General features: G+C 42.9%; 1 protein-coding gene across 1 annotated transcript in view; it reads left to right on the top strand.

The window, feature by feature from the left end:
• The window catches only part of vsnl1a (visinin-like 1a), a 32,797-nt gene extending 11,906 nt beyond the window's left edge, over positions 1–20,891 (top strand). The window contains exons 3-4 of the mRNA XM_047573371.1: positions 17,096–17,311; positions 18,673–20,891. Of these exons, the coding sequence (XP_047429327.1) occupies positions 17,096–17,311; positions 18,673–18,870 (414 nt within the window). The 3' untranslated portion in view covers positions 18,871–20,891. The remainder of the gene's footprint in view (positions 1–17,095; positions 17,312–18,672) is intronic.
• The last annotated feature ends 1,297 nt before the right edge of the window (positions 20,892–22,188 follow it).

The raw sequence follows: 22,188 nt of genomic DNA, 5'->3' as shown, positions 1-22,188 counted from the left end.
CAAGTAAATACTTCAAACAAATCCTCTATAATGGGTTTCAACTGGTTACACTCGTACGTGTCGTCTCCATATACCCCCTAAACTCTGCCCCAGAAGCTCCTGAGAAGACATAAAATGATAACAGATTCCTGGACTGACACATTAACGATGTAGATTTTAAAATTAGCTGAAACTGAGGCAATTTCCAAATGGTTATACCACAATTTAAATGTCCATTAGCCTGGGAAATGGGAACAGCTCATTTAAATGCATATTTTGGGTTAAAGAAACCAGGGCAGAACTTTCACAGTCACAAAGTAGCTTAATAGATAGATGGACTTACGGACGGATGGATGGATGAAGTTAAGTCCTTGGGTTAATCATTTGCAAATGAAAAATTAACTTTTCTTTATGGGATTTGAAAGTGTGACTGATGATCAGTTTTGCACATTCATTGTTCTTAGGATTATAAATCCTTCAGTTCGCCATTATTTGGTTTTTAGTTTAGGTCTGAATCCAACAGAGTGAGATAAGGATTAGCAAAAAAAGTAAATGATGGAAAGCAGATACGCTGTTATTTCAACTTCCATATTTTTAAAAGGGGCCACAATTTTAGTTCTTCAGTCAGTCAACTAACATGTCATGTCGTAAAAAAAAAAAGTTTAGGTTCTCGTATTGATAAAAAATGCATAGATAAAGTTATTTATTTTATTTTTTTATTAATGCTGACCATGACAGCCTGTCGAGTCGAAATAAATAAAAAAATTGGATCACAAAAAATATTGAACGTCTCAATGCTGAAGTTCGGAACGACAACGCCTCAACCGCCTTGTTTCCAGCTTTCCAAGAGGACTGTCACTTTTCATAAATCTCAGCCACTCTGCCCAAGATCATTAAACTGACCTGCTGCAGCTTTTGTTTCTCAGTGGATTTTCGCGTTTAGCCGCGTTGCCGACGCTAGACAGTGATATAAAAATGGAAGGGACGCTTCCATGCCAATTCGCACTCGAGCGCTTGCATGCCACAGCGTGTGAAATCTCTCATCCCTGACACGCCAGCCGCTCTGTGAGCCATTTGTAACAGGATAACGACACTCCCTGAAACGTTAAGGTGATAGATTTTGTCACTAGATGGTTTTTACTTGGCGCTTGACGTGCGCGGAGACGACCACGGACAGACGTGCGCACACATGCACTTAACAGTGATCCACACAACACAATTCCTCCTTCTTGTCCTATGTGGCAATCATGTATTAATATAAGACACTGTTCGCACCTTGTTAGTCTTGTTGTACGATGTCTGCATGCTGTGGTGTGTTAATTTGTCATAACGCAAAATGAGCATTATTGGTGTGGGTCTTCTGCCAGTCGGTGTTATTGTCGTGAGGTAGCGCTTTCACATCAGTAGACTTTATTCTGGTTTCAGCTACAAACAGCAGCTCTGTCTCTTCCTCTCATATTACTCTGTTGTGGAGAGTACAGGCATGGGAATACCGAAAGGAAACGTAGAGGAAGCAGGTTGACATTTCCAGCGTGTAGTCGATGTCACTGCTCCTGAGGTCTGCAAAGGCTGAAAATATTTCGAAAATGTTTTCAATACAGAAATGTGTCTTTAGACATTCAACTTCAGGTTCGCTGCTGTGGACTGGCTGTAATTTAAAGCGTTGCTGTAGATTGGAGGCATTGTTGTGACACACATTCAGATGCAGCTGCGCACACACCGACGCTGACCTGAATATAGATGTATGGATGGTTTCCGCTCCGTTGCGTCTCGCTTGCATAGCCTCCAGGCTTTTGGCTGTTGACGGGTGCGCTTACATCTGTGCGTGTGTGTGTGCGTGCGTGTGTGTGTACAGCAGTGACCGTTCAGCGGCGTTGACTGAGAGACTCCCAGTGCCCCCTCCCAGACAGACAGACAGAGAGATGACAGGGGACGAATGATAGCAAGGTAAATGGAGCGACAGAAGGACACTGACATCATCTGGCTCACAGCCTGTTTCTGTGAGGAAACATATGTCCCTTAATCACAGGGGACAAAAGACAGACAAAAAAGACAGAGATGCAGTGTTAGATTGACATGGAAAATTCGCTATAAAAGGCAGCCTTGTTCCATTAGAGCTAATTTGGAAACTCCTTTTGTAATCATTTGGATAGATATGACGCAGGGCGTGGCTATAGCCTTCAGCTACAGTACACTCACAAGCCCCTACTCACATTTAATAATGATAGAGCTGAATAGAGGGACATCCATTTTGCAGTACTGCTATAAATACTTAGAAATGCTGATATATGGAACTAATGGAATCTTTCTTAATAGACCTTGAACAGATAGAAATATATAGATAATGCACTGTTATTGACACTATACAAATACATCTGAAAATAATGATCCAGCTGATATTCAGTGCATTGGATGTTGAGGCTCATTAGGGATTTATTTATTTTGTGTCCTTTATTTAAACCAGCAGTCTCAAACAGCCTTGGTTGATTCGGTGACACCTGTAGTTACTGAAGGTTAAATGCCTTTTAATTGCATCAAACCATTAAATGTGGTCCAAGACCACGCCTTAATTAATGCAAAGAAGTTTAAGGTAGAAAAGACATGGAGGAAATGGATGAAGGGATGAGAGGGGCCAAAAGGGATGAATGAGAAGGGCTTAAGGGAAGGCATGAATGGAGTGGAATGTGTAAATGGATGATGATGGAGGAACCCAGGGAGTGAGGCTCAGGGTGGGGGCACATCTCAGGACGCTTCGGCTCTTTGTAAAGCGGGAAGAGGAAGAAAAGAAAAGAGAGGGATGTGGAGGTTGGGAGTTGAGAACTGAGACGAACAGAGAGAGAGCGACAGGGTTAAGGCAAGCCTTTATAGGTCAACGCAGGAAATGGAATAACAAGGGGTGTGGCTTTGTTCCTAAATTTAAGTTACAATAACTTCACAAGTCAAGTCACATCTGTTTTATTTGTAAAAACAACAACTGTTGACCAGGTCACAGAATTCTGGGGACAGCTCAACAAACTACTGTCATTTTAACGCAGTGATCAAGCAGTGACTGATCTTTTGAGCCACTGTTATGTGATTTTCTGCTGCATTTAAGCAGCAGGGCGCAGTGAAGGGAGCTGGATGCCTCGCTGAGGGGTTGGGGGTGGGCAGTGTGTCTCCTGCAGCTCTTCATCTAAATGATCACAGTTGCTGCTTCTTCCTGTTCGCGTACGTCCTGAAATAGCTCAAGCTGACCCAGAGGTCATTATGATAAATGACAAAAATCAGCATGTTTTTTTTTTTTTTTTGTTTGTTTTATCTTTATAGCAATAAAAGAGCAGCAGGAGCTGAGCTGTCTGAGTGTTAGGCTCAATTACAAACATGTTGCAATTACTGGGACTAAAAGCAAACCAAACTTTTGCCAAATAAATGCTCCTAAATGTAGGAATTTTGCATTTATTAAAGTAACTCATTACGACATTCTATCAAACAACTAAAGAGATGAAATAACCATGAACTCCACTCCAGATTTAAAAACATCAATAAATATCCGATAAAGAGTCACAAATTAAAACCGTGCATTATCACAAATCTCTTCCCCATCTCACAATATAGTTTTTTTCCACTCACTGTTTTTCCTTTCTATAGCATTTTTCTCCCTCTCTCTTGTTGCCCATCCTCTCTCACCTCGCTTCTTCTCTGTCCAAGTAGGCTCGTGGCTGCCATGCACTAAAAATAGCTTTTGTCAGCTCAGAAGCTCCCATGCCTTTCTCCATCGTTGTCACAACACACACAGACACACACGCCGCACAAGGTACCTCATGAAAGGCAAGAAATCCTGTTAACAACAAGAAGCACTTTGTGTTGACTTGAGCACAAATATAGAAACGATCCCGCCTCGATTCCTGTTTGAAGATATGAGTTGAGCTCACAACAAATCTGAGGCAGACAAATGATAATGATCAAGTCTGGTCATAAATGACTCACTGATTATGGTAGTGAGTAGTTTACAGTGTTTACAAAGCCTACAGGGAAGAGAACCTGACATTGAATTAGCAGACTGTAATTTTCACAAACAGTGGTTTTCCATTGTGAATTTTCTCCAATCCTTCAGAGGAGAAAATTGGTGTTAATTGTGTTTACGGACGTTATGGAGCCAAAATGAGCTGCGAGGGAGAATATGGACACACAGAAAGTGAGAGAGTGAAGGGACAAAGCTGCTCTCTGGCCTCTTTGCCGCGTCTCACTTCGGACTGTGAAGACGTAATTGAATTATTAAGCATCTTTCAGCGAGCCTCACCTCTGCTGCGAGGTGTAAGAGCAGGGAAGAGGAAGTCTGTACTGTAAGCGCCTTAAGATGCTCGAAGATAATAGGGTCTGTTCGAGGGGGAAATGGTCTTTCGGTATAACTGGCAGCACGCCCTCTATTATAGCTTAATGCAACAGTGCTATTAGTCTCACAGTGCAGGTTTAAATCACGTGGCGCAGAGGGTTTGCTGTGAGAAGGACCTCGGCTGGTTAACGAGGGTTCAAGCCACCGGGTCAGCAAGTGTCCTCTCAGGAGGGATACTAATAAGATAACCAGATATATAGTTTGTACATAATTTCCACTTTTATGCATGAATGAAAATAACATAACGAATGAATTATGTAGTCTTAGTTACACCCAGTGTATTTCATAATGCTGCAGAATGAAGTTTGGAACCAATCACATCTCCAAACACATCTCCCTGGTGATATTGCATGTTGAATAAGAGTTCAAACACCTAAAACAGCACTGGACATGAGCAAATACGACCAAGATATCTGGCTGGATTTAAATACGCCATCAAAGTCAAGTCAGGTCGCCTTGTATTTGTCAAAGCGTTCTGTAAATACAATGAGCCTTGTTAATCAATGGAGCAGCACTCCAGCCCGCTGTGCTTTGGAGTAGGGCATGATTAGGTTAGGAGCCTGGCCTCCCCTTTCTTTCTCTGTTGCTCTCCTTATCTTACATCGTATTCTTACTCTCTTATTCTCTCATTTTTTGTTTTGCCATTTGTGACTGTTCACTGTTCTTGGTCTATTTCAGCTCCCCTTTCCCGTCTTTCTCTTTGATTTATTTATTCTGTTATATTTTTGATTAAGCGCGTAGCCCAACGCATCAAAAGAAAAAGGAATAAATCTGGGGAAATATAGATGAGAAGAGCAATACCAGTTATGTCTTATCTAACTCTCAGTAAACATATGTCAGTGTGCATTAAAGGTATAAGAATACTGTGTGAAAAAGAATTAACACTTTCTCCTATTTTCACTGACATATCACCAATATGTCCCACTGAGTTATTTGAGTTATAAGAGTTATTTTAATCATTTGAGGACACTTATTTGTTGCATTTACAGTAGGTGTTCCCCAAGGACCAACTCTATTTTAACTTTGACTCCTATGTACTGCCTTATACATTACAGTCTTATGAAGTACTATTAAACTTGATCTCTCTGGGTTCTTTTGTTCATCTTCTCTACCTTTTACTTTTTTTAAGTTGATTTTGTTCATACATTTTGTTCCTTGCCATCTTCAGGGTTTCATCACTGTTATAAGTCTAAAAAGGACCATGGTGTTCAACACCTAAGCCAAATCAACAGAAAACTACTGCCTCCAACAATCATGCTGATACAAGGGGAGCTGGAATTGTTGGGTTTATTGAAAACATTTTAGCTTCTCGTTTCTAAACAACTGGTGGAGAGATGGGGTTTTAACAGGAACATCTGTGGATATTGGGTAACACTGGATGTTTTTGATCACTTTAAAGGGCGTCTTTCAGAGTCAATCAGCAGCAAATTAGTGTTTGGTCAGTCCAGTTTAACCTGCACAAGGCTCCTATAGCGCGTTTTGCTGTCACAGAGGAAAAAAATTAACGACGAACACTGGAGATCAGGTCTCATAGATGATTAGCTCAAAAAGTGAGTCTTAAATTGGTAATCCAGTCATAATCAAGCACAAACCACAAGACAGATTAAAATTATTCTCAAAACTGAAGGACACAAAGACAAAGGACGTGAAAACATGACAGTCATGAAAGCCAAAGGCTTTGTTCTGCCACAAGATGATACTAGCATTAGAGCTTGTGTCAGGCTTCAGACTGTGTTGTAATTGATCTATATGATTTTAACAGTTAGATAAGCAAATTAATGATGTTGAATAAGCCCATTTGGGGCTATGTGGCAAGAGTCTCTTAATCGGCAACATCTGAATTTCATTCCCCATGGGTAAGCTGTGTCAGATATTGTAGCCAGCGGATTCCCAAAATGAAGTGTGAATTTTCTAGGCCTTAACTGGTTCTGGCAGGATTTTCTGCAGCTTTTTTTGCAATGTAGGCCCAGCTTCACTTGAATTAAGGAGCTCTCCTGCTGCTGTCAGAGGAAATTATGATATTTACACCATACATTTATGGTAAACATTACATTAAGCCTAATAAGCTTCAGGGAAACAAGAGGTAGCATCACACAACAAAGCAGAGCTTTTCGAACCTTCGCACAGGCTTGCTGTCGCATTGATAATGAGAAGTGTCAGGATCTGCCTGATTCAGCTCAGCAGGTGATTGACTGACTGATTGTGTCGAGCATTAGATTCGCAGTTACAAACCAGAGCAGCACTTTATGATCCTGGACAGAACAGCTTCAGAGTTTGTTGACGAACGACAGACTGCCCACTCACTCACAATCTGGTGCTGATTTGCATTCACCGGACTCTGCTAGCCATTTCCTCTGGGGAAACAATGTGTTTGAATGTGAGACGGACAGAACAGTTCAAAATTAGCATTCGAGGGAGTACATCGGTTACAGCATGCACAATAGCTTTTTAAGGTACAAAAAACAGATATAAAAGAGTTGCTGTAGGTGTTTTTTCCAAGGAAACCTAATGTTGAATAAGAGAGGAGACAGAGCGAGAAGAGAAGCAGGCATTTACAGACGAGTTAACCCTCAGACAGACTCAGAGAGTCACCAGAGAGCCGGCAACCTTCCCTGAGAGACAGAGAAACAGAGGCTGCTACTGTTCATTCTAATGCAGCACATGAATACACTACACAACTAAATCAGAGCGCTGCTAATTACTTACAGGAGTCAGCTGGAGAAAACTACCGTGCGTGTAAAGGAGGTGCTTGAAATGGGTCACAGACTTGTCTGTTACTATGGGCCTTGTGTCAGAATTCACCTACCTCTATGTTTGCATGCACCTCTGGGTTCTCTTTGAGAGGTACATCTGAGCTCTTCTTAAGTCAGGGGGAAGTATCGCCGTGGCAGCAGGGACTACAAACACATGGACGTTGGCATGCAGATTCAGAGGAGAAAGCTTTTTCATGCATGTACGGAGACACAGACGTGATGGAGCAGACATGAATGATGAATGTATGCTCGAGGAGGAAACCCCAAGGAGGTTTGATGTGACATATAAAGTGGAGGCACGATGTACAGTAAGTAATGAACCACACTGTAGACGCATCCAGGGGAAACTGAAAAGGAGGTTGCGTGTCACGTTTCGTCATGTGGTATTTCCTCACTGTCTCCGTCCTTCACGCAAACTGCCGCGCCTCGCTCCTCTGTTCCCCCGCCTCTTCGCTGCTCGCGGGCTGATAATTATGATTATATTTTTAAAGCGTGGCTTCAAACCGTCCCGAGCTGCTGAGCGTTCGCCTGCCAAGCGCTAGACATTCTGGACATGCCGCTGGCAGGGGAAGATAAAAAGCAAGCAAGTCCTCCTTTTTTTCTCTCCCACTTTGACATGCGTCACCAGAGGCAGAGGGTAGTCCTCAGGTCCACCTGCCAGGCCTAGCAGCAAGCAGTGAGTCACTCTCGGCTTCCCATCCAGCTTCTCTCTACCTCATTAAGACCTCAAAAGGTAGAAACCTGGCTCTGGTGGAATGCATCACCCATGACATTAGTTTGCTTATATTATGATGAACATGTTTTTTATTTTTAACCTATTATAACATCCCAACGACACGTTCTGATCCGGGCTATTCCGAATTTCACAAGTACGTATTTACCTCTCACGGAAGCCTCCTCTTTCCCTGGTGCCAATAACCATTCTCTTCACCGCCCCCCCCGGAGGTGTGAAATATGCTTCCACACTCAATAGTGCCATCTGCTGTTGCTGTCATACGCACCCCCTCGTGCAGAATTAGTGCAGCCAGATGGGTGTTTTGTAACCACAGATAAACAGGGTCATGGACAGGTCTGTGCCAAAGTCCTGTCTTAAATCACAGTCTGACTGCAGTCCAAGAATTTCCTGGACGTCTTAGCCAGCCATCAAAGTTAAATCTCATTTTCATCAATCTGGGGTTTGCGTGGGCGACGTAACTAGTACTAGTTAGGCTCATCGTCTTTTGTGTTTGTGTCAACATTAGCGTTTGAAAAATGGACTCTCACGACTGACCCCCACATACAGACCTTGACCATCAATGAATGCCGTGTAACATGTGTTTTGAAGCAGCAACAATAGTCAGCCCTAGATGCCTGCTGCGTTCATTGTAACGTCTTTGATCAGCAGTCGGGCGGCTCCAGGCTCCAGGCTCCAGGCTCCAGGTCCGGGTGAGATCTTCCCGATTCCACGCAAACTCTCCGCCATTTAAACAACTTCTCGTTAAAAGAAAACTTGCTTACCCCTCATTAAAAAATAATTTTCCTTAAAATTGCAGCCCTGGTAGATTTGGCAACTCCCGCGGTAACTATGGTAACAGCAAGTGTGGTTTAATACCACAGCAAACACCACTCCGTCAGCTTTGTCAGACATACAGAAGAGGAACTGGTGTGTGTATTCAGAGTAGGAGCAAACTAACGTTATTTCACTGAGGGAAATGATTCGATAATAACTGCAGGTAATGTGTGAAGTAGTTTTCCACACGGCGGCACTTGAGAGAACAGTCGCTTTGAGTAAGTTTCAGTCTGTGTTCACCAGAAACTAAGTAAACAGGGGTGCTGGTGTTGATGGTGGTTATTATCCTTACCTTGCAGGAAGGTAATTTTAATCGAGCTTGGAAATATCAGACTGCGATGCCAACGATGAAAAGTAGCACCTGGAGAGACCATTATAAAACCCAAATACAGAAAAACAAGAGAGGTTTGATTTCATTCGACTACTCTCATCAGGTCGGCTGTTTAACAAGAATACAATGAGGTGTAGCGCCTGCTTCAGTGCCGGCTGTGGAAAATGTTCTCAGGGATAAAATACTGCTCACGTATCTAGCTTTGCAGATACCGTGATTACAGGAGACACCAATCAGCGAGTAACAAGGGGGTGATTAAGAATGTATTTCGCGGAGCGGAGGGGATCGTGCGTGTGTGCGTTTCCTATCTGTGTAGACCCTGGAGGCTTGGAAGCGGCAGCAGCCACAGATCTGCGCTGGCTGAGTTTCTGGAGCTTCCTGGCATGTAACCGAGGGTTTACGTAAGAGCACACACAGACGGCGGCTCTCTCGCACGCACACACCCGCACAAACAAGACGCGCACACTGTAAATACCCCCCCCCCCGCGATGGATTATGCATCTACTGCCTCTCTTTCTCCCTGTCCGGCCCTTGCATTCAGCTCCATGAAGCCGCACCTAAGGGATGCTTTGACGAAGCAATGCAAACAGCCATATGCACCGACAGCTAGACCCGTCAAGCCAAGGCTCTGTCCTGCATCTTTCTCCAAATAGGCTTGAGTGCGTCTGACAGTGTCAGCAAAGGGATGAATGAAACATAAAGCGTTATTTACACAGCCCTGGTGCCACAGCGGAATGATGAAAACCATAGGAAACAAGTCAAAGCTAAAGCCTCGTCGCTCAGAAAAAAAAAAAAAAGTCCTCGAGTGCTCTGAGTTACAGTCTCCAGTCAACCTGTGCAACCTGTGCTTTTATACCAGGGAGATGAATAGCCAATAGCAAATGTGCTTGGTATTGCTGATAACAATAAAGGCAGAACAAAGTGTCCTGCAGGGCCCTCAGCCAAGGAGAGATGACCTTGTGGGTTTTACGAAAGCAGTTTCAAAACATGAATAGCATTAGGCCATAAATTCCACTTACATATACAGTCCAGTCTTATTATGCCGCTTCTTATCATATTATATTCTCTGATATTCCAGTTCCAGTTGCCGCTAAACACTTAAGGATTCATTTTTCTTGGCTCTCGTCCTGCAGTTAATGATAACTAAAATGATATTAAACCATCCATATTGATTAGGGAGAGGGAACACAAGCACAAAAGAGGTCAGAGGCTCGGGATAGCATGCAGGGGACGGTCTCTGTGTGTGTGTGTGTGTGTGTGTGTGTGTGCGCGTGTGCACTCATGTTTTAAGCATGTGTCTCTGCATTATAGAAGCAGCAAGTAGAACAAAATGAAGAGAGAGAGAGAGGTTTGGGATCAGACTCAATCCGACAGAGCATGGCACTGACGTGGTGCTGGTCCAGAACAGGCATTATGGGACAGTGAGTTCATGAATGATCATGAATGTGTGTGTGTGTGTGTGTGTGTGTGTGTGTGTGTGGTCCCTTTAGGCAAACATTTTGGGAAAGAGCAGTAACAGGTAAAAGTTTGAACTCAGCTTCTCATTCAGTAGTTTTTCTTTAGTTATATTAGTTTCTTCATTCATGAGGTTAGTCACCTGGAATGAAGAGGGAATTTCTTAATGCGCCTGAGAGCTTTCTCAGAGGTAGCATTTCTAAAAAGGTCTCTACAAGGATGCAAGGACTTTTTTAATTTGTCATTCACAACCATATAGAAACATGAGATGGAACGAAAGTATATGCACTCAGGTCCCAGATTATTATCCATAGTAACTATAATATATAGATACTAAGTAAACAGTATAGACGGAAATAAGCAGTATAGATAGGAATAGGGATAAATAAAGTGGACATATGAATTTAAAAACAAATAAATGTGTCTTTCCAACTTTCCAACAGTGCTGTATATGTCTGATACATTTTTGACTTTATGTCACAAAACAGACACATGAAAAAATACATTTGCACTCAAAAAACTCTTTCTTTCCTTCAGTTCCTTCAGTGGCCTACTGTAGCTGTCGTAGTTACTTATTGTCACTAGCGTGGCAATGCAAAACTCTATTCTTAACAGAATATGAGTCTGGTAACACGCCAGCAAGATTTCATTATGGTTGCTTGTTCAAATTGAATGGTTTTTATTGTTGCTGGCAGAGTCTGGATTTCCCGTGGGGTCAATGAATTGCAGCTGCTTACCTTTACAAAGAAATTTGAATCTGTAACTACTGCTACGACAAAGTATCTCGCTTTCCATCTTCTAATGGTCCTCCACAGTAACATAGCAGCAGGAAGGGGTTCATCCTCATCTTTGTGCACTTCAAGCACCGGTGTCAAGGCAGTGTTTGTAGGGTGATAGAAATATTTCTAATACTGCACATTGCAGTGAAACAGTGAAAGCAGGCGCATACAGAGTACAGTACACTGTAAGTGTGCTCACATTTCCTTTGGCCTATTGTATACATGAATTAGCACAGCATCTGTTTAAGTTCTGGGGTGAAATGATCCAGAAGTACTGGTCACATCACTGCAGCCTGGATGAAAACATACTGTACATTAAGCTGCTGCTGTGAAACCTGGTGCATGTGCAACAGATAAATAACCTGTGGTAAAGCATTATTTTGTAGCAAAGTAACCAAACCTAAGTGTTTTTATCTGAATTGACACTTTCTATGTCTTGGTAGCCATTGTTCTTATGGCTCCTTCCCATTCACTTAGATAGGGCCCCCCTCTTCATAGCCTAAAATACCTACTTGGTGGCATTGGCATTGCTCCCAAGTGGGGAGCCTTACTTTTATCCTTTTATCCTTTAAACTCAGTTATCGGGGAAAGGCTGAAGGCTGAAAGCACGGGGAAAGCTAACTGGATCTCAACATAACCGACAGAAAGGATGCATTTCTGCATAAGACAGAGAAATAATGAACACCTGATAATATTCTGAACAGATCAAAGTGAAAATAAGTGTTAGTTAATAGTCCAAGCAATACACAGTATAAATGGGATTCTTATTGCTCTATGACAGCAGAGCGTCTGTATGATTGGGGTGTTGCCCTCAAACTACATCAAATCCTAAAATGAGTCACTGCGAGCTGCTTCAGATCACTTTCACTTACGAAGGCTTATGATTTCTTCTTTTTATTTTTTTATTTTTTTATTTTTCGGGTTCCTAGATAACTAATCCAGTTACACGCAGCTCCCAAACCGCAACAGAATCAGCGTATGGTAAATATATCGCTTAAATCCTGACCCGCGCGAGCTCATCGCCGGAAGCGTTTAAGCCGCCAGATGTCCGTCCGGCTTAAGTGTTATCTGAGGAGCTGGCTGACGATGCAGCCGGAGAGAAACCTGGACCGAACGCGTCCGGGTACCTGGCGCCGAAGTTATTTTCGAAAATCAGACTGAAGTCATCCGTCGGTTGTTGCTGATGAGCTCATGTGAGGGTTGTGCTGAATCACCACCGTGTGCCGCCTCGCGCCGCTTTGAGCCGCAGGGTTCATGTCACAGTCAGCCCATGTTCTGTTAGCGCGATACGGCCCTCTATTAACTGACTTGTGAAGTATCTTTCTCTCCCGGACTCTGTTCCCATCTTTCTATTTTCTCTTTCCCCCTTCCTTACCTCAGCCCCCCCTCCCTCCCTCCCTCCCTCTCCAGCCTGGCTTGGCTGCTCTCAGTTCTTGGATCAGCACCGGTGCCAGCTTGCGGGCTGATTATGCAGGCTTTAATGTCCCATTTAACAGCAGCATGTTTTGGGTCGTGTGTGTGTGTGTGTATGTTTGTGTTGAATGTTGGTGTTATGGTAACTGTTTTACAGAATAGGCCGTGCCACACTGTCGGTCGCGAACAACCGTGGCGACATTAGCCTTTATTAAGCCAGCTGTGCCTGTCGTCCTCGCTCTTCCCTGAGTGGACAGAAGTGGTCTGGCACACAGCCTGCCCTTTGATGGCCGACTGCAAGCAGCCACATCAAACGGCCGTAACAGCAATTGGGAGCCAGATCAGGAGAGAAACAAGACTTAATGGAAATGTTAACAGCCCAATATCCACGGCTCTAAGGTGGAGGAAACGGCCGCGTCCAGTCCCGACTGGTCATTTCGCCAGTTAAATAGTAATTGCGTGCCATCTAGCGAGTGTTTTGTTTTTGTTGCCGACACCCGCCGACTGCCTTCTCTGCCTGTTTCGGCGTCCCTCTCTGACGTCTTTCTGTCCCCCCTTCTCTCCATTTTTACATAACAAAGTGTTTCATAACTTCCCAGATTGTCGAAGCCGCAGTGGCTTTTGCTCCCCCCCCTCCCTCCCTTCAAACCGCCCTCCTGCATCACTTTCCCAACACGTTCCCTCATCACCCCTCTTGCTTTCCCTCTTTAGTCCCTCTTTTCAACTCTTCTCACGCCGTCGCATCCATCCGTCCCCCCAGGGCCGAGCAGATGAGCCGATGCCGGGCCGTACTCGTGGGAAGGAAGCCACATCAGATTTGTGTATAAAGCATCCCATGCGTCCATGAGCATCACGCTGGCCCTCCCCTTCCTGAGGGCGCTTCATTCCTCAAATGAGTTTGGCAAATAGGGATCCGGGGTCTGAGCTCTATCTCTGTCTGTCCTCCGTACACTTTCTCTGTCGCTCCTCCATCTTTTCTTGTCTCGCCTCTCTTCTCCTTATTGACTCCCCTCCCACACCAGTCCCTCTCTTCTCGCTCTCTTAACTTCTCTAACTTCTCACTGCAGTCTGATCGGTTTGCTAATGCAGCAGAATTTACATGACCTCATTGCAGACGGCCATTTTTGTGACCTGCCTCGACTGTATCCGTATAACCTTATCCTCCTCCTCCTTCTGTCTGCTTCTTCACCTCCCTCCCTCCCTCCCACTCTCTCCCTCTGGATCCACTGCGTTCCTCTTTTCCCATTAGAATTCATGGCCTTAACTCCCAACGCCCCCTTCCCGTCGTGACTCCAGACGCTTTTTGCTCGCTGGGGCTGTTACTATAAAGAGAGCGAGGGTCTTTTTCTGTGTATGATGAGGCTCTCTGCCATGCACATGGACAAGGACACAGCGTAGGGCTGTCTTGTAGCGCCCGAAACAAAAGTACACGTGCCTCTGCTTGCTCTCTGCATAAGCTAACAAGGATATCTTCCAAATGCTTTGGAATTCCGTGCTATTTGTTTTGGAGATTAAAGTTGCTACAATCAATCATTGCATTATGTATAATGTGAATTGGTTGCAGTTTCTCTTAGAATTATGAGTCGTTTCAGGTTTTTTTAGCTCATTGTTTTGGTTTTACTGCCCAGAACGTCATAGTTCTGATTTGTACACATATTTGGTCGTAAAGTTAGCTTGCGACTAGCTAGCATTAAGCAGCTTATTAGCCAGATACTGATCTCAGCAGCTGCTGGAGACCAAACCAAAAATTAGACATAACTTATCAATACATTCTAACTTGTTGCATGCCTTTTAGGATGTATGACCGAGCAACCAGTAGATCTGTTTACATTTGTTTACATCTGTTTCTGCTGCTGGGAAGTGCTTAAAGAAATCTTCAAAATGTGGTCAGTCCAGGCACAATGCCAGATCAGTGCTTTGGACATGGATCACACCAAAACTCTATAATTTACAATACATTGTTAAAATAGTATATTATGAAACCAATGTGGTGTTGTCTAATATTGCTTAGCTTATAGAGGAGTGACTACAGTCTATCCTAATTGTCACTATCACAGGAGAAACATTTTCCTTTGCATGTAGTTACCTACAACCACTTTGTTGAAAAATTCAACACAAATGACATATATGTCTACACCGATGTTACCACATGGAGCCTGCCCCCAATGATTTGACTGACAGACCAACTTTCTGATGGGAAGTTTCTCTGGTTTCCACATGGTTTCCATATGCAAACCTATGGCCAATGTAGAATCACCAATTAACCTGACATGCATGTCTTTGGACCCGGGCACATGAATAAAAACTAGCACAAGTACCAGGAGAACACGTACACTAACCACAGGAAGGCACCAGCCAGCCAGCAGGTTCCCTCAACAAGTCTAACCACTGCATGAAAGTGCTGCCCGCATCCTGGTAGTGATGATCCTATATTACAGGGGTCTTCAACGTTTTTCAGGCAAAGGACCCCAAAGGAGAAATTAAGTAGTGACCCCCTACCCACTATATGTGTTCGTGTTGAACTTGGCCTAGTGCTATTTATAAATATATGTTATTATTATCATTTTGCATTCAATGTTATCCCTATCCCTTATCCTTTTACTAAAATATGTTGGATTCATGTTAATGTGTATTTTATTATTTGTGGGGGGAAATTAAAAAAAAAAAAAAATATATATATATATAAATGTCTAATTAACCAAAGATTTTGAGATCCCCGCTGTAGACCCCCTAGGAAATCATCGCCCAAATCTGTATTTGAATCTTTTGGTTCATTCTCACCACTCTTGTAAAATCATCAGAAAGGAGGCAGTTTTTAGAATGCCAGAAGCTAATGAGTCTTTTTTAAGGTCTGTTTTACTTTAAAAAACCTTCTAAAAATGTACAGTTCAGTTTAACTACTCGTCAGTTAGTCCTGCAAATGTCAGTACAAGCAGGATGTCTTGACATTTGCAGGCAGATATTATTAAAGGTCTGTTCCATGTCGATTCATAGTTTACAAATTAAGATTCACTCGCAGTGGACGCTAGATATGAGCAAACAAAAGCCATGCAGATGGCACAAAGTTCAAGAGCATCTGACTCACTGTTTTTCTATGATACCTTTGCTTCTAACTTTATACATCGTGACTTTACTGTTTTCATGGAATCAGCAACATCATTATACAGAAGAAACAACCTGTCCTAAAATAGGGAAAGAAAATGGAACATCTCTTTAATCAGGCTCCAATTTCTGGACAAAAGCTGAAACACTCCGTCCTCTTGCGTTTAGCGCTCACAGGGCTGCCACGCTCAGCTTAGATCACCCATCGTCTCTGAGAGTTTTTACCAGAGGGGTCAAGTGGAAGGTTATATCTAATGAATCGCTCGGTTTCTCGCTGCAGCCCACGGGGTTCCTGGTTTACAGTAGATGACGAGTCGATCTCTGAGCTCAGCGGTCATCCACAGAGTTAGTGCATTAACCTCTGGCCTTGTGGGCATGTTGTGCTGACATGCAGTGATGACATGGACGACAGAGGAGCTTTAACTCTTACTGAGCCTATAGCATTTACCAAATTGTGTGCAATGGGTGTGACCTCCAATTTAGACATACTTTTGTTTAGTGATCTTGCAATGTTTAGCCACCAAAACCCTCAGCTAAGGCAGCGTGTTACCATGGGTGAGGCTAACATTTGCTAATAAGCACTGAAGTGTTGGAGAAATTGAAATTCAGATCATGGATTTAGATTAAACTTAAAATACCAAGTAAGTAGTAAGACATATGGGCTCCACAAGACCTGCAGAATTTTAATAGATTTAGCCTCAAGGTGACACCCACATATCCAATGAGTTTGAGAGTACACTTAATCCAGTTTTTAAGGGACGTAAATGCACTTGGCGTCGTATTAGCATAAGGACTCAGCAGGGAAGTACTGCAAAGGGAAGCTGGGAGGGAGAAGGTCGTGTAACTGGTGAACCCTTATTCAAGTCACAAGTGCCAGGGTGTATCCGGTGTGTGAAAGTGTCTGAGGACAAATACATACATCTACCATAGACCATTAGCCTTCTCCTAAGGGAGAAGACAACTTTAGCTTCGGGGATCAGTACATTTTTGTTGCCTGTTTTAGAACAAGAATTCATGTGTATCTCAGAGGAGACACTGCAGGGTGTAGACAAGATGAAGTGACAGACACTGCACATTCTTCAATATTCTTATAACTTGGAGCCTTAAGCACCGGATGAAAATAGGAAATCGAAGTTCCCTGAATAACCTCAGGTGGTCAGCGTCTCCTGAGGGTAACTGCAAGTAAGCCTTTGTCATTATGCGCCTAACTAACACCATCTGTTCTCATTAACCTGCCACCTCAAAAAAAAAAATCTTTTTAGTGGACCATAACAGACTCTAATCCCCAACTGCTCAAAATGACTGAAAGACATTCTCCTTAAAAACATTCTTACGTTTGCACCCCCTCCTGTTTCCTCCTAGTTCTTCCCTTACGGCGACGCGTCCAAGTTCGCCCAGCACGCCTTCAGGACCTTCGACAAGAACGGCGACGGCACCATCGACTTCAGAGAGTTCATCTGCGCGCTGTCCATCACATCACGAGGCAGCTTCGAGCAGAAACTCAACTGGGCCTTCAACATGTACGACCTGGACGGAGACGGCAAGATCACACGGGTGGAGATGCTGGAGATTATTGAGGTATCACAGCAAAGAATAATGATGTTATCATATGAATCACTCCTGGCAGTTTTGGAGGGAAACCTTACACTGTAGACAACACACTTATTTTCTGGTGGTAGAATTGTCTTCCAGGCTGGTTTAGTCCTTCCTCTAGTCTTTATGCCAAGCTAACAAATACTTGTATTTATACAACGCTTTCTACCTATTGGCACTCAAAGCTTTTTACACTCGCAATGGCACATTTACCAATTCGTTCTCATAAGTGATCCATGTTCCGGGGACAAAACCACTAACACTCTGGTTCATGGAAGCCCCACACTACCGACTGAGAAACAGCCGCTTCCCCGTCTTTATTAAATGACTAGACATGAGAGTGGAATCGATGTTATCATTTAACTCTCAGCAAGAAAACTTTTCAAGTGCATTTCCCAACATGGCTGATGTTTAAAAGCCTGTGATGCATTGCCACGTTGTTTGTTTGCTTTAGAACTTGCAGAAGGATGAAAGTTAAAAGGTCTGACGTGATAAGCAACAAGGTTCCTTTAGTGCTCGATGAAACCAGGTCCCTGAATTTTTAAAAAAAAATTTGAACCTTTATTTCTTACTGCATCTACATATGATCCATGAAAACCATTCAACTGGTCTTAGTCTGAAAAAGACATAACTGAAAGAGAAATGAGGCGTAAGAATGCAATCACACTTTGAACGGTAGAGCAATGAAGTCCATTAGCAAAGTGTGTTCTAATGTAGCTGCGTTGCAAGGCAAGGTGTACGGTAGCATGGAGGAGGACAAACACATTAGAGAGGCACAAATTATCTGGGAAAAAAATGATACATTATTCGCTTTCTAAAATAGGCTTTAAATTTTAAAAAGGACAAAGGTAACAAGAAAAACTACTAATTACTGTACGCAAAACAATTCTAACGTCAATCAATCCACAAATGAACTATCCTAAATACTGACGATTGTTCAAAACACACTAAATATTGATACATTTTTGTGTTTTCCAGTATTAACCTTAATTGCCAATCAAATCTGGGAATCCTAGTTTGTATATCACATATATCACATAAAAGAACTGTCAAATTAGGTTTCACCAACTGTGAAAAGTCAAACAAAGGAATCTCCAGATTAATGTTGCTAGTATCAAAAGCCTAAAGGTTTGCGGTTATTGTACGCTCTTGTTGTTTTTCAATCTAAAGACATCAGAGACAGACAGATGATCCAGCCGCGGCGACGCTTCAGGAGAAGGCTCATTTCACGTTCCCTTAATTACTTCCTTTTTTTCCCTCATCTCTCAAGAAACGTTAACAGTGAACCGGGGGGAACTGAGGCGCACCCTTAAAATCTGCTGCCGTCTCTCTCTCTCCCCCTGCAGGCCATCTACAAGATGGTCGGCACCGTGATCATGATGAAAATGAACGAGGACGGCCTGACGCCCGAGCAGAGGGTGGACAAGATCTTCTCCAAGATGGATAAGAACAACGACGACCAGATCTCGCTGGAGGAGTTCAAGGAGGCGGCCAAGAGCGACCCGTCCATCGTATTACTGCTGCAGTGTGACCTCCAGAAATAGGCCGGAGGGCGAGTGGAGCTCTCCACCAGCCGCCACGGACTGCACCGAAAGAATTTCATGTTCCATTCAGTTTGCAGCTATTTCCACTGAAAAAAAAAAACATGCTTGGACTACCTTTCAATGGATCTGCTTCTTGTGTTTGAAACACTCGTGTGCATGAGAATGTTATTTGCTATAAAAACGATATACACACACCACACATAACAGTGCGCGGGAGCGACAGTGCGGGTGCACGCCACAGACACACTCACAGTACACGCACACACGCGCACACACACACCATCAATACATACGAACATCTCGCACAAATGATATATAGATATATAAATATGAATATATATATATATTTAAATTATTTAAAGATCAACTGCCAAAATGTGAAGTGTGCAAAGTATTTTCCATACAGTTTCATCCTACCCGGAGCTTGCGCATCAGTGATGTGCTACGTTGAATTTGCCGCTACTCTATTTATTGTTCCAAGTTTACTGACGCTAGCTGTATGTGTTTCATGATACTGAGTAATGTCAACCGAACCAAATTCCTATGATAATGTATCTGCCTCCAGTGAGACACTCCGTCCGCCGTCTCGAAATATTAGCCCTAGAAGAGATGGACCGTCCCAAACGTTTCCCTCCGAAAACATGCTTGTACTGTCGGTAATACTGTAAGTGTAGTTCATTTGCATGCCTTTAGGTTCTGCCTTAAAAATCTCCTCATGTTGCATCCTGTAATTGGAGACAGAGAAAGCCTTATCGAAAGTAGCGCGCTGTTGGTGGGGGTGTGTGTGGGAGGGGGCCGTGAGAAAGGATTTTTACCGACTAGGGAGGAGAAAAAGGAAGTCACACTGCAGCAGGTCCTTCCACAACTATCGCCGTACGGGATGTAAATTTTGTGAGCTGTCGTTTTCTTTTAACTGCTTTAACTGTGGGAGCATGTTTCCTTGTAGATTAGCTGTGGTAATACGTTGCTGAGAACTAAATCCCTGGCCCCTCTTTCCCCCCTCCCCACGTGCACTCATTAAAAATTAGCAGACGTTAAATGTAGGGGGATTCCATTTTCAAGCGGAGATAAACAAAGAAGAGCTAAATTATTTATCTATTATTTTTTAAGCAGGAGGCAAGTTAGATCAAATATTAAAAACCAGGATTAACTAGAGAATGATCGAAGTTAAAAAAAAAAAAATCTGATTAGAAAGATTCATCTACAGCTAAAGACCATTGTTACATTTGACCATCACATCCACTTTTTTCCAGTCTGACTGTGGGGTTGCAGCCATTCAGATTCTTTTACGCTTCTGGAGCATTAAAGAGGAGTAGAAATAAGACCCGTCGCGCGGCATTTTCACTGTCTCTTCGTCTTTTTCAGGGGAAGTAAACGAGTGCTAAAGTGGTATGAGGAGCAGTGGGTGGGTTTCATTACACACTCTAACTGCTGGAGGACAAGCCCTTAATGTAAAGCCATGTGTTCAGTAGGTCGGACCGTTCGCCCCTCAGCCCTCCCTCAAAGTATCTCTCTCTTACCAGTCAGTCTTTTTTGTACTTTTTTACTCCTTCTCTCACACGTTGTACACGTACTGATGCATACTCGGTGTGGAGAAGTTCAGTGAAGTATTGCGGTACCTCCTGAGAATGATTTGGAAATAGCCCGTCAGCCCTAACATTTTCCAGCCTGCGTTAACACTGCAAGTATTGTACAAGCGAGTGGAGGCTTCATGAGATGCGACATGCCACAGTATGCAGCTCTGCAGTAAAGAGACCGTCACACCAGTCCATCATCATCTCTCAGCAGTGTGGCTTATCCCCATCAAGTTTGTAACCTGAACTTCTTTACATAAGCATCTTTGGCCAGATAATGTTTCTAATTAAAAACTCTGTTATTCCTATTACTGCTATCAAGGTACCAAATGTAAGCAATGGCAACCGTGTACAAGGATTCTTTTGTAGCATGTATTGTGTCCCTGACGACATGGCTGCACTACTCCCTGTGTTGTGGTTTAATCTAATAAAAGGAACTCTATGGGCTGCTGTCTGGTCTGGTGACTCAACTAAGCATCACCGCTACGTCAGATGTAGAGACGCTCTCACACCGTTGGCCGCCATCCGTCGGACGTAGCTCCACGAAAGTTTGAAGCTAACGTTTCAAAAAGGTGGAGATTTTTCCGTATGATGTGGCTTTGGTAACGTTACGTCACCTGCCGCCTTTAGTCATCTAATTCAACCATTTATCACTTTCTTATATTTCCTATATCATAGGTCTTCAACAGGGGGTCCGCGGAGGTACTGTAGGGGGGTCGCAAGATCTTTGGTTGATTACACACACACACACATACATATATATATATTTTTCTCCCACAAATTTAAATTTCTTAAAAAAAATTTCATATTTTTGGATATATTTATTATGATTAGCTATTGTAACCCATATACAGTAGCCATATTAACAGGTCATCCCATTTATCTAGCTTAATCATGCTCTGTGCTGACCAAATTGTATTTGTGTTTGACATTAAGACATTTCAACAGTCTTTTATCTCATACTCACATACTTGCTGCTTGTAACTTAATCCCTAAAGTGGCTTTTCTAAAGTAGCTCTATATTGCTCTCAGATTCCCCACTTTCAACGAGTTTCAAAGTTTTTGCCTCAGACATTTCAGGTCTACTCCAGGAACAGTTTATTAGCCAGCCCTTAATTTTGCCTTTACACACAATCTAGTAAAAACTATGGAGCTAAGCTACACAGACTGGACTCAGGTCTATAACTATTGTTTGAAGTTGCACTGCTTATCATTTCAGAAATCCTGAAATGTGTTCAAGTCACTGAGTCCCAAAGTAGTTATTGAGGTGACCTGACCTGCACCACCACTAGATGTCATAGTTGAGACATTTCTTTTTTGTGTTGGTATAAGGTTTTATATTTTACACATTGCTATGTAGATATTGTTTTACAGAAGGACTCTGCAAAACTAGATGGGAATATAGTTATTCCAAATAAAACTTTTCGAAGGGAAAATAAGTGAGAAAGGCTGCAGTGTTTACCCATGATTCTTTGGCAGAACACCACTGATTGAACAGGGTTCACAAAGAAGCGTGCATTCTATATACATACTATATATAGAGATCTTCCCACTAAACCCCCAAAGACAGAGACCGAAGCCACTTGAAGCTTCAGGCAAACTTGGAATTGGACGGCCCCCTAATCTTTAAGCAAATGTGGAAAATCCACATATAGATCTGCATGGGTTCACACAGAGGACAGCGCTTCCACTACATCTAGTTCATCTACAGTATGTAAAAAAAAAAAAAAAAAAGACGCAGGCC

This window comes from Mugil cephalus, chromosome 21 (genome assembly GCF_022458985.1).
Source record: "Mugil cephalus isolate CIBA_MC_2020 chromosome 21, CIBA_Mcephalus_1.1, whole genome shotgun sequence".
NCBI lineage: Eukaryota > Metazoa > Chordata > Actinopteri > Mugiliformes > Mugilidae > Mugil > Mugil cephalus.
This window is presented reverse-complemented; position numbering and strand designations above follow the sequence as displayed.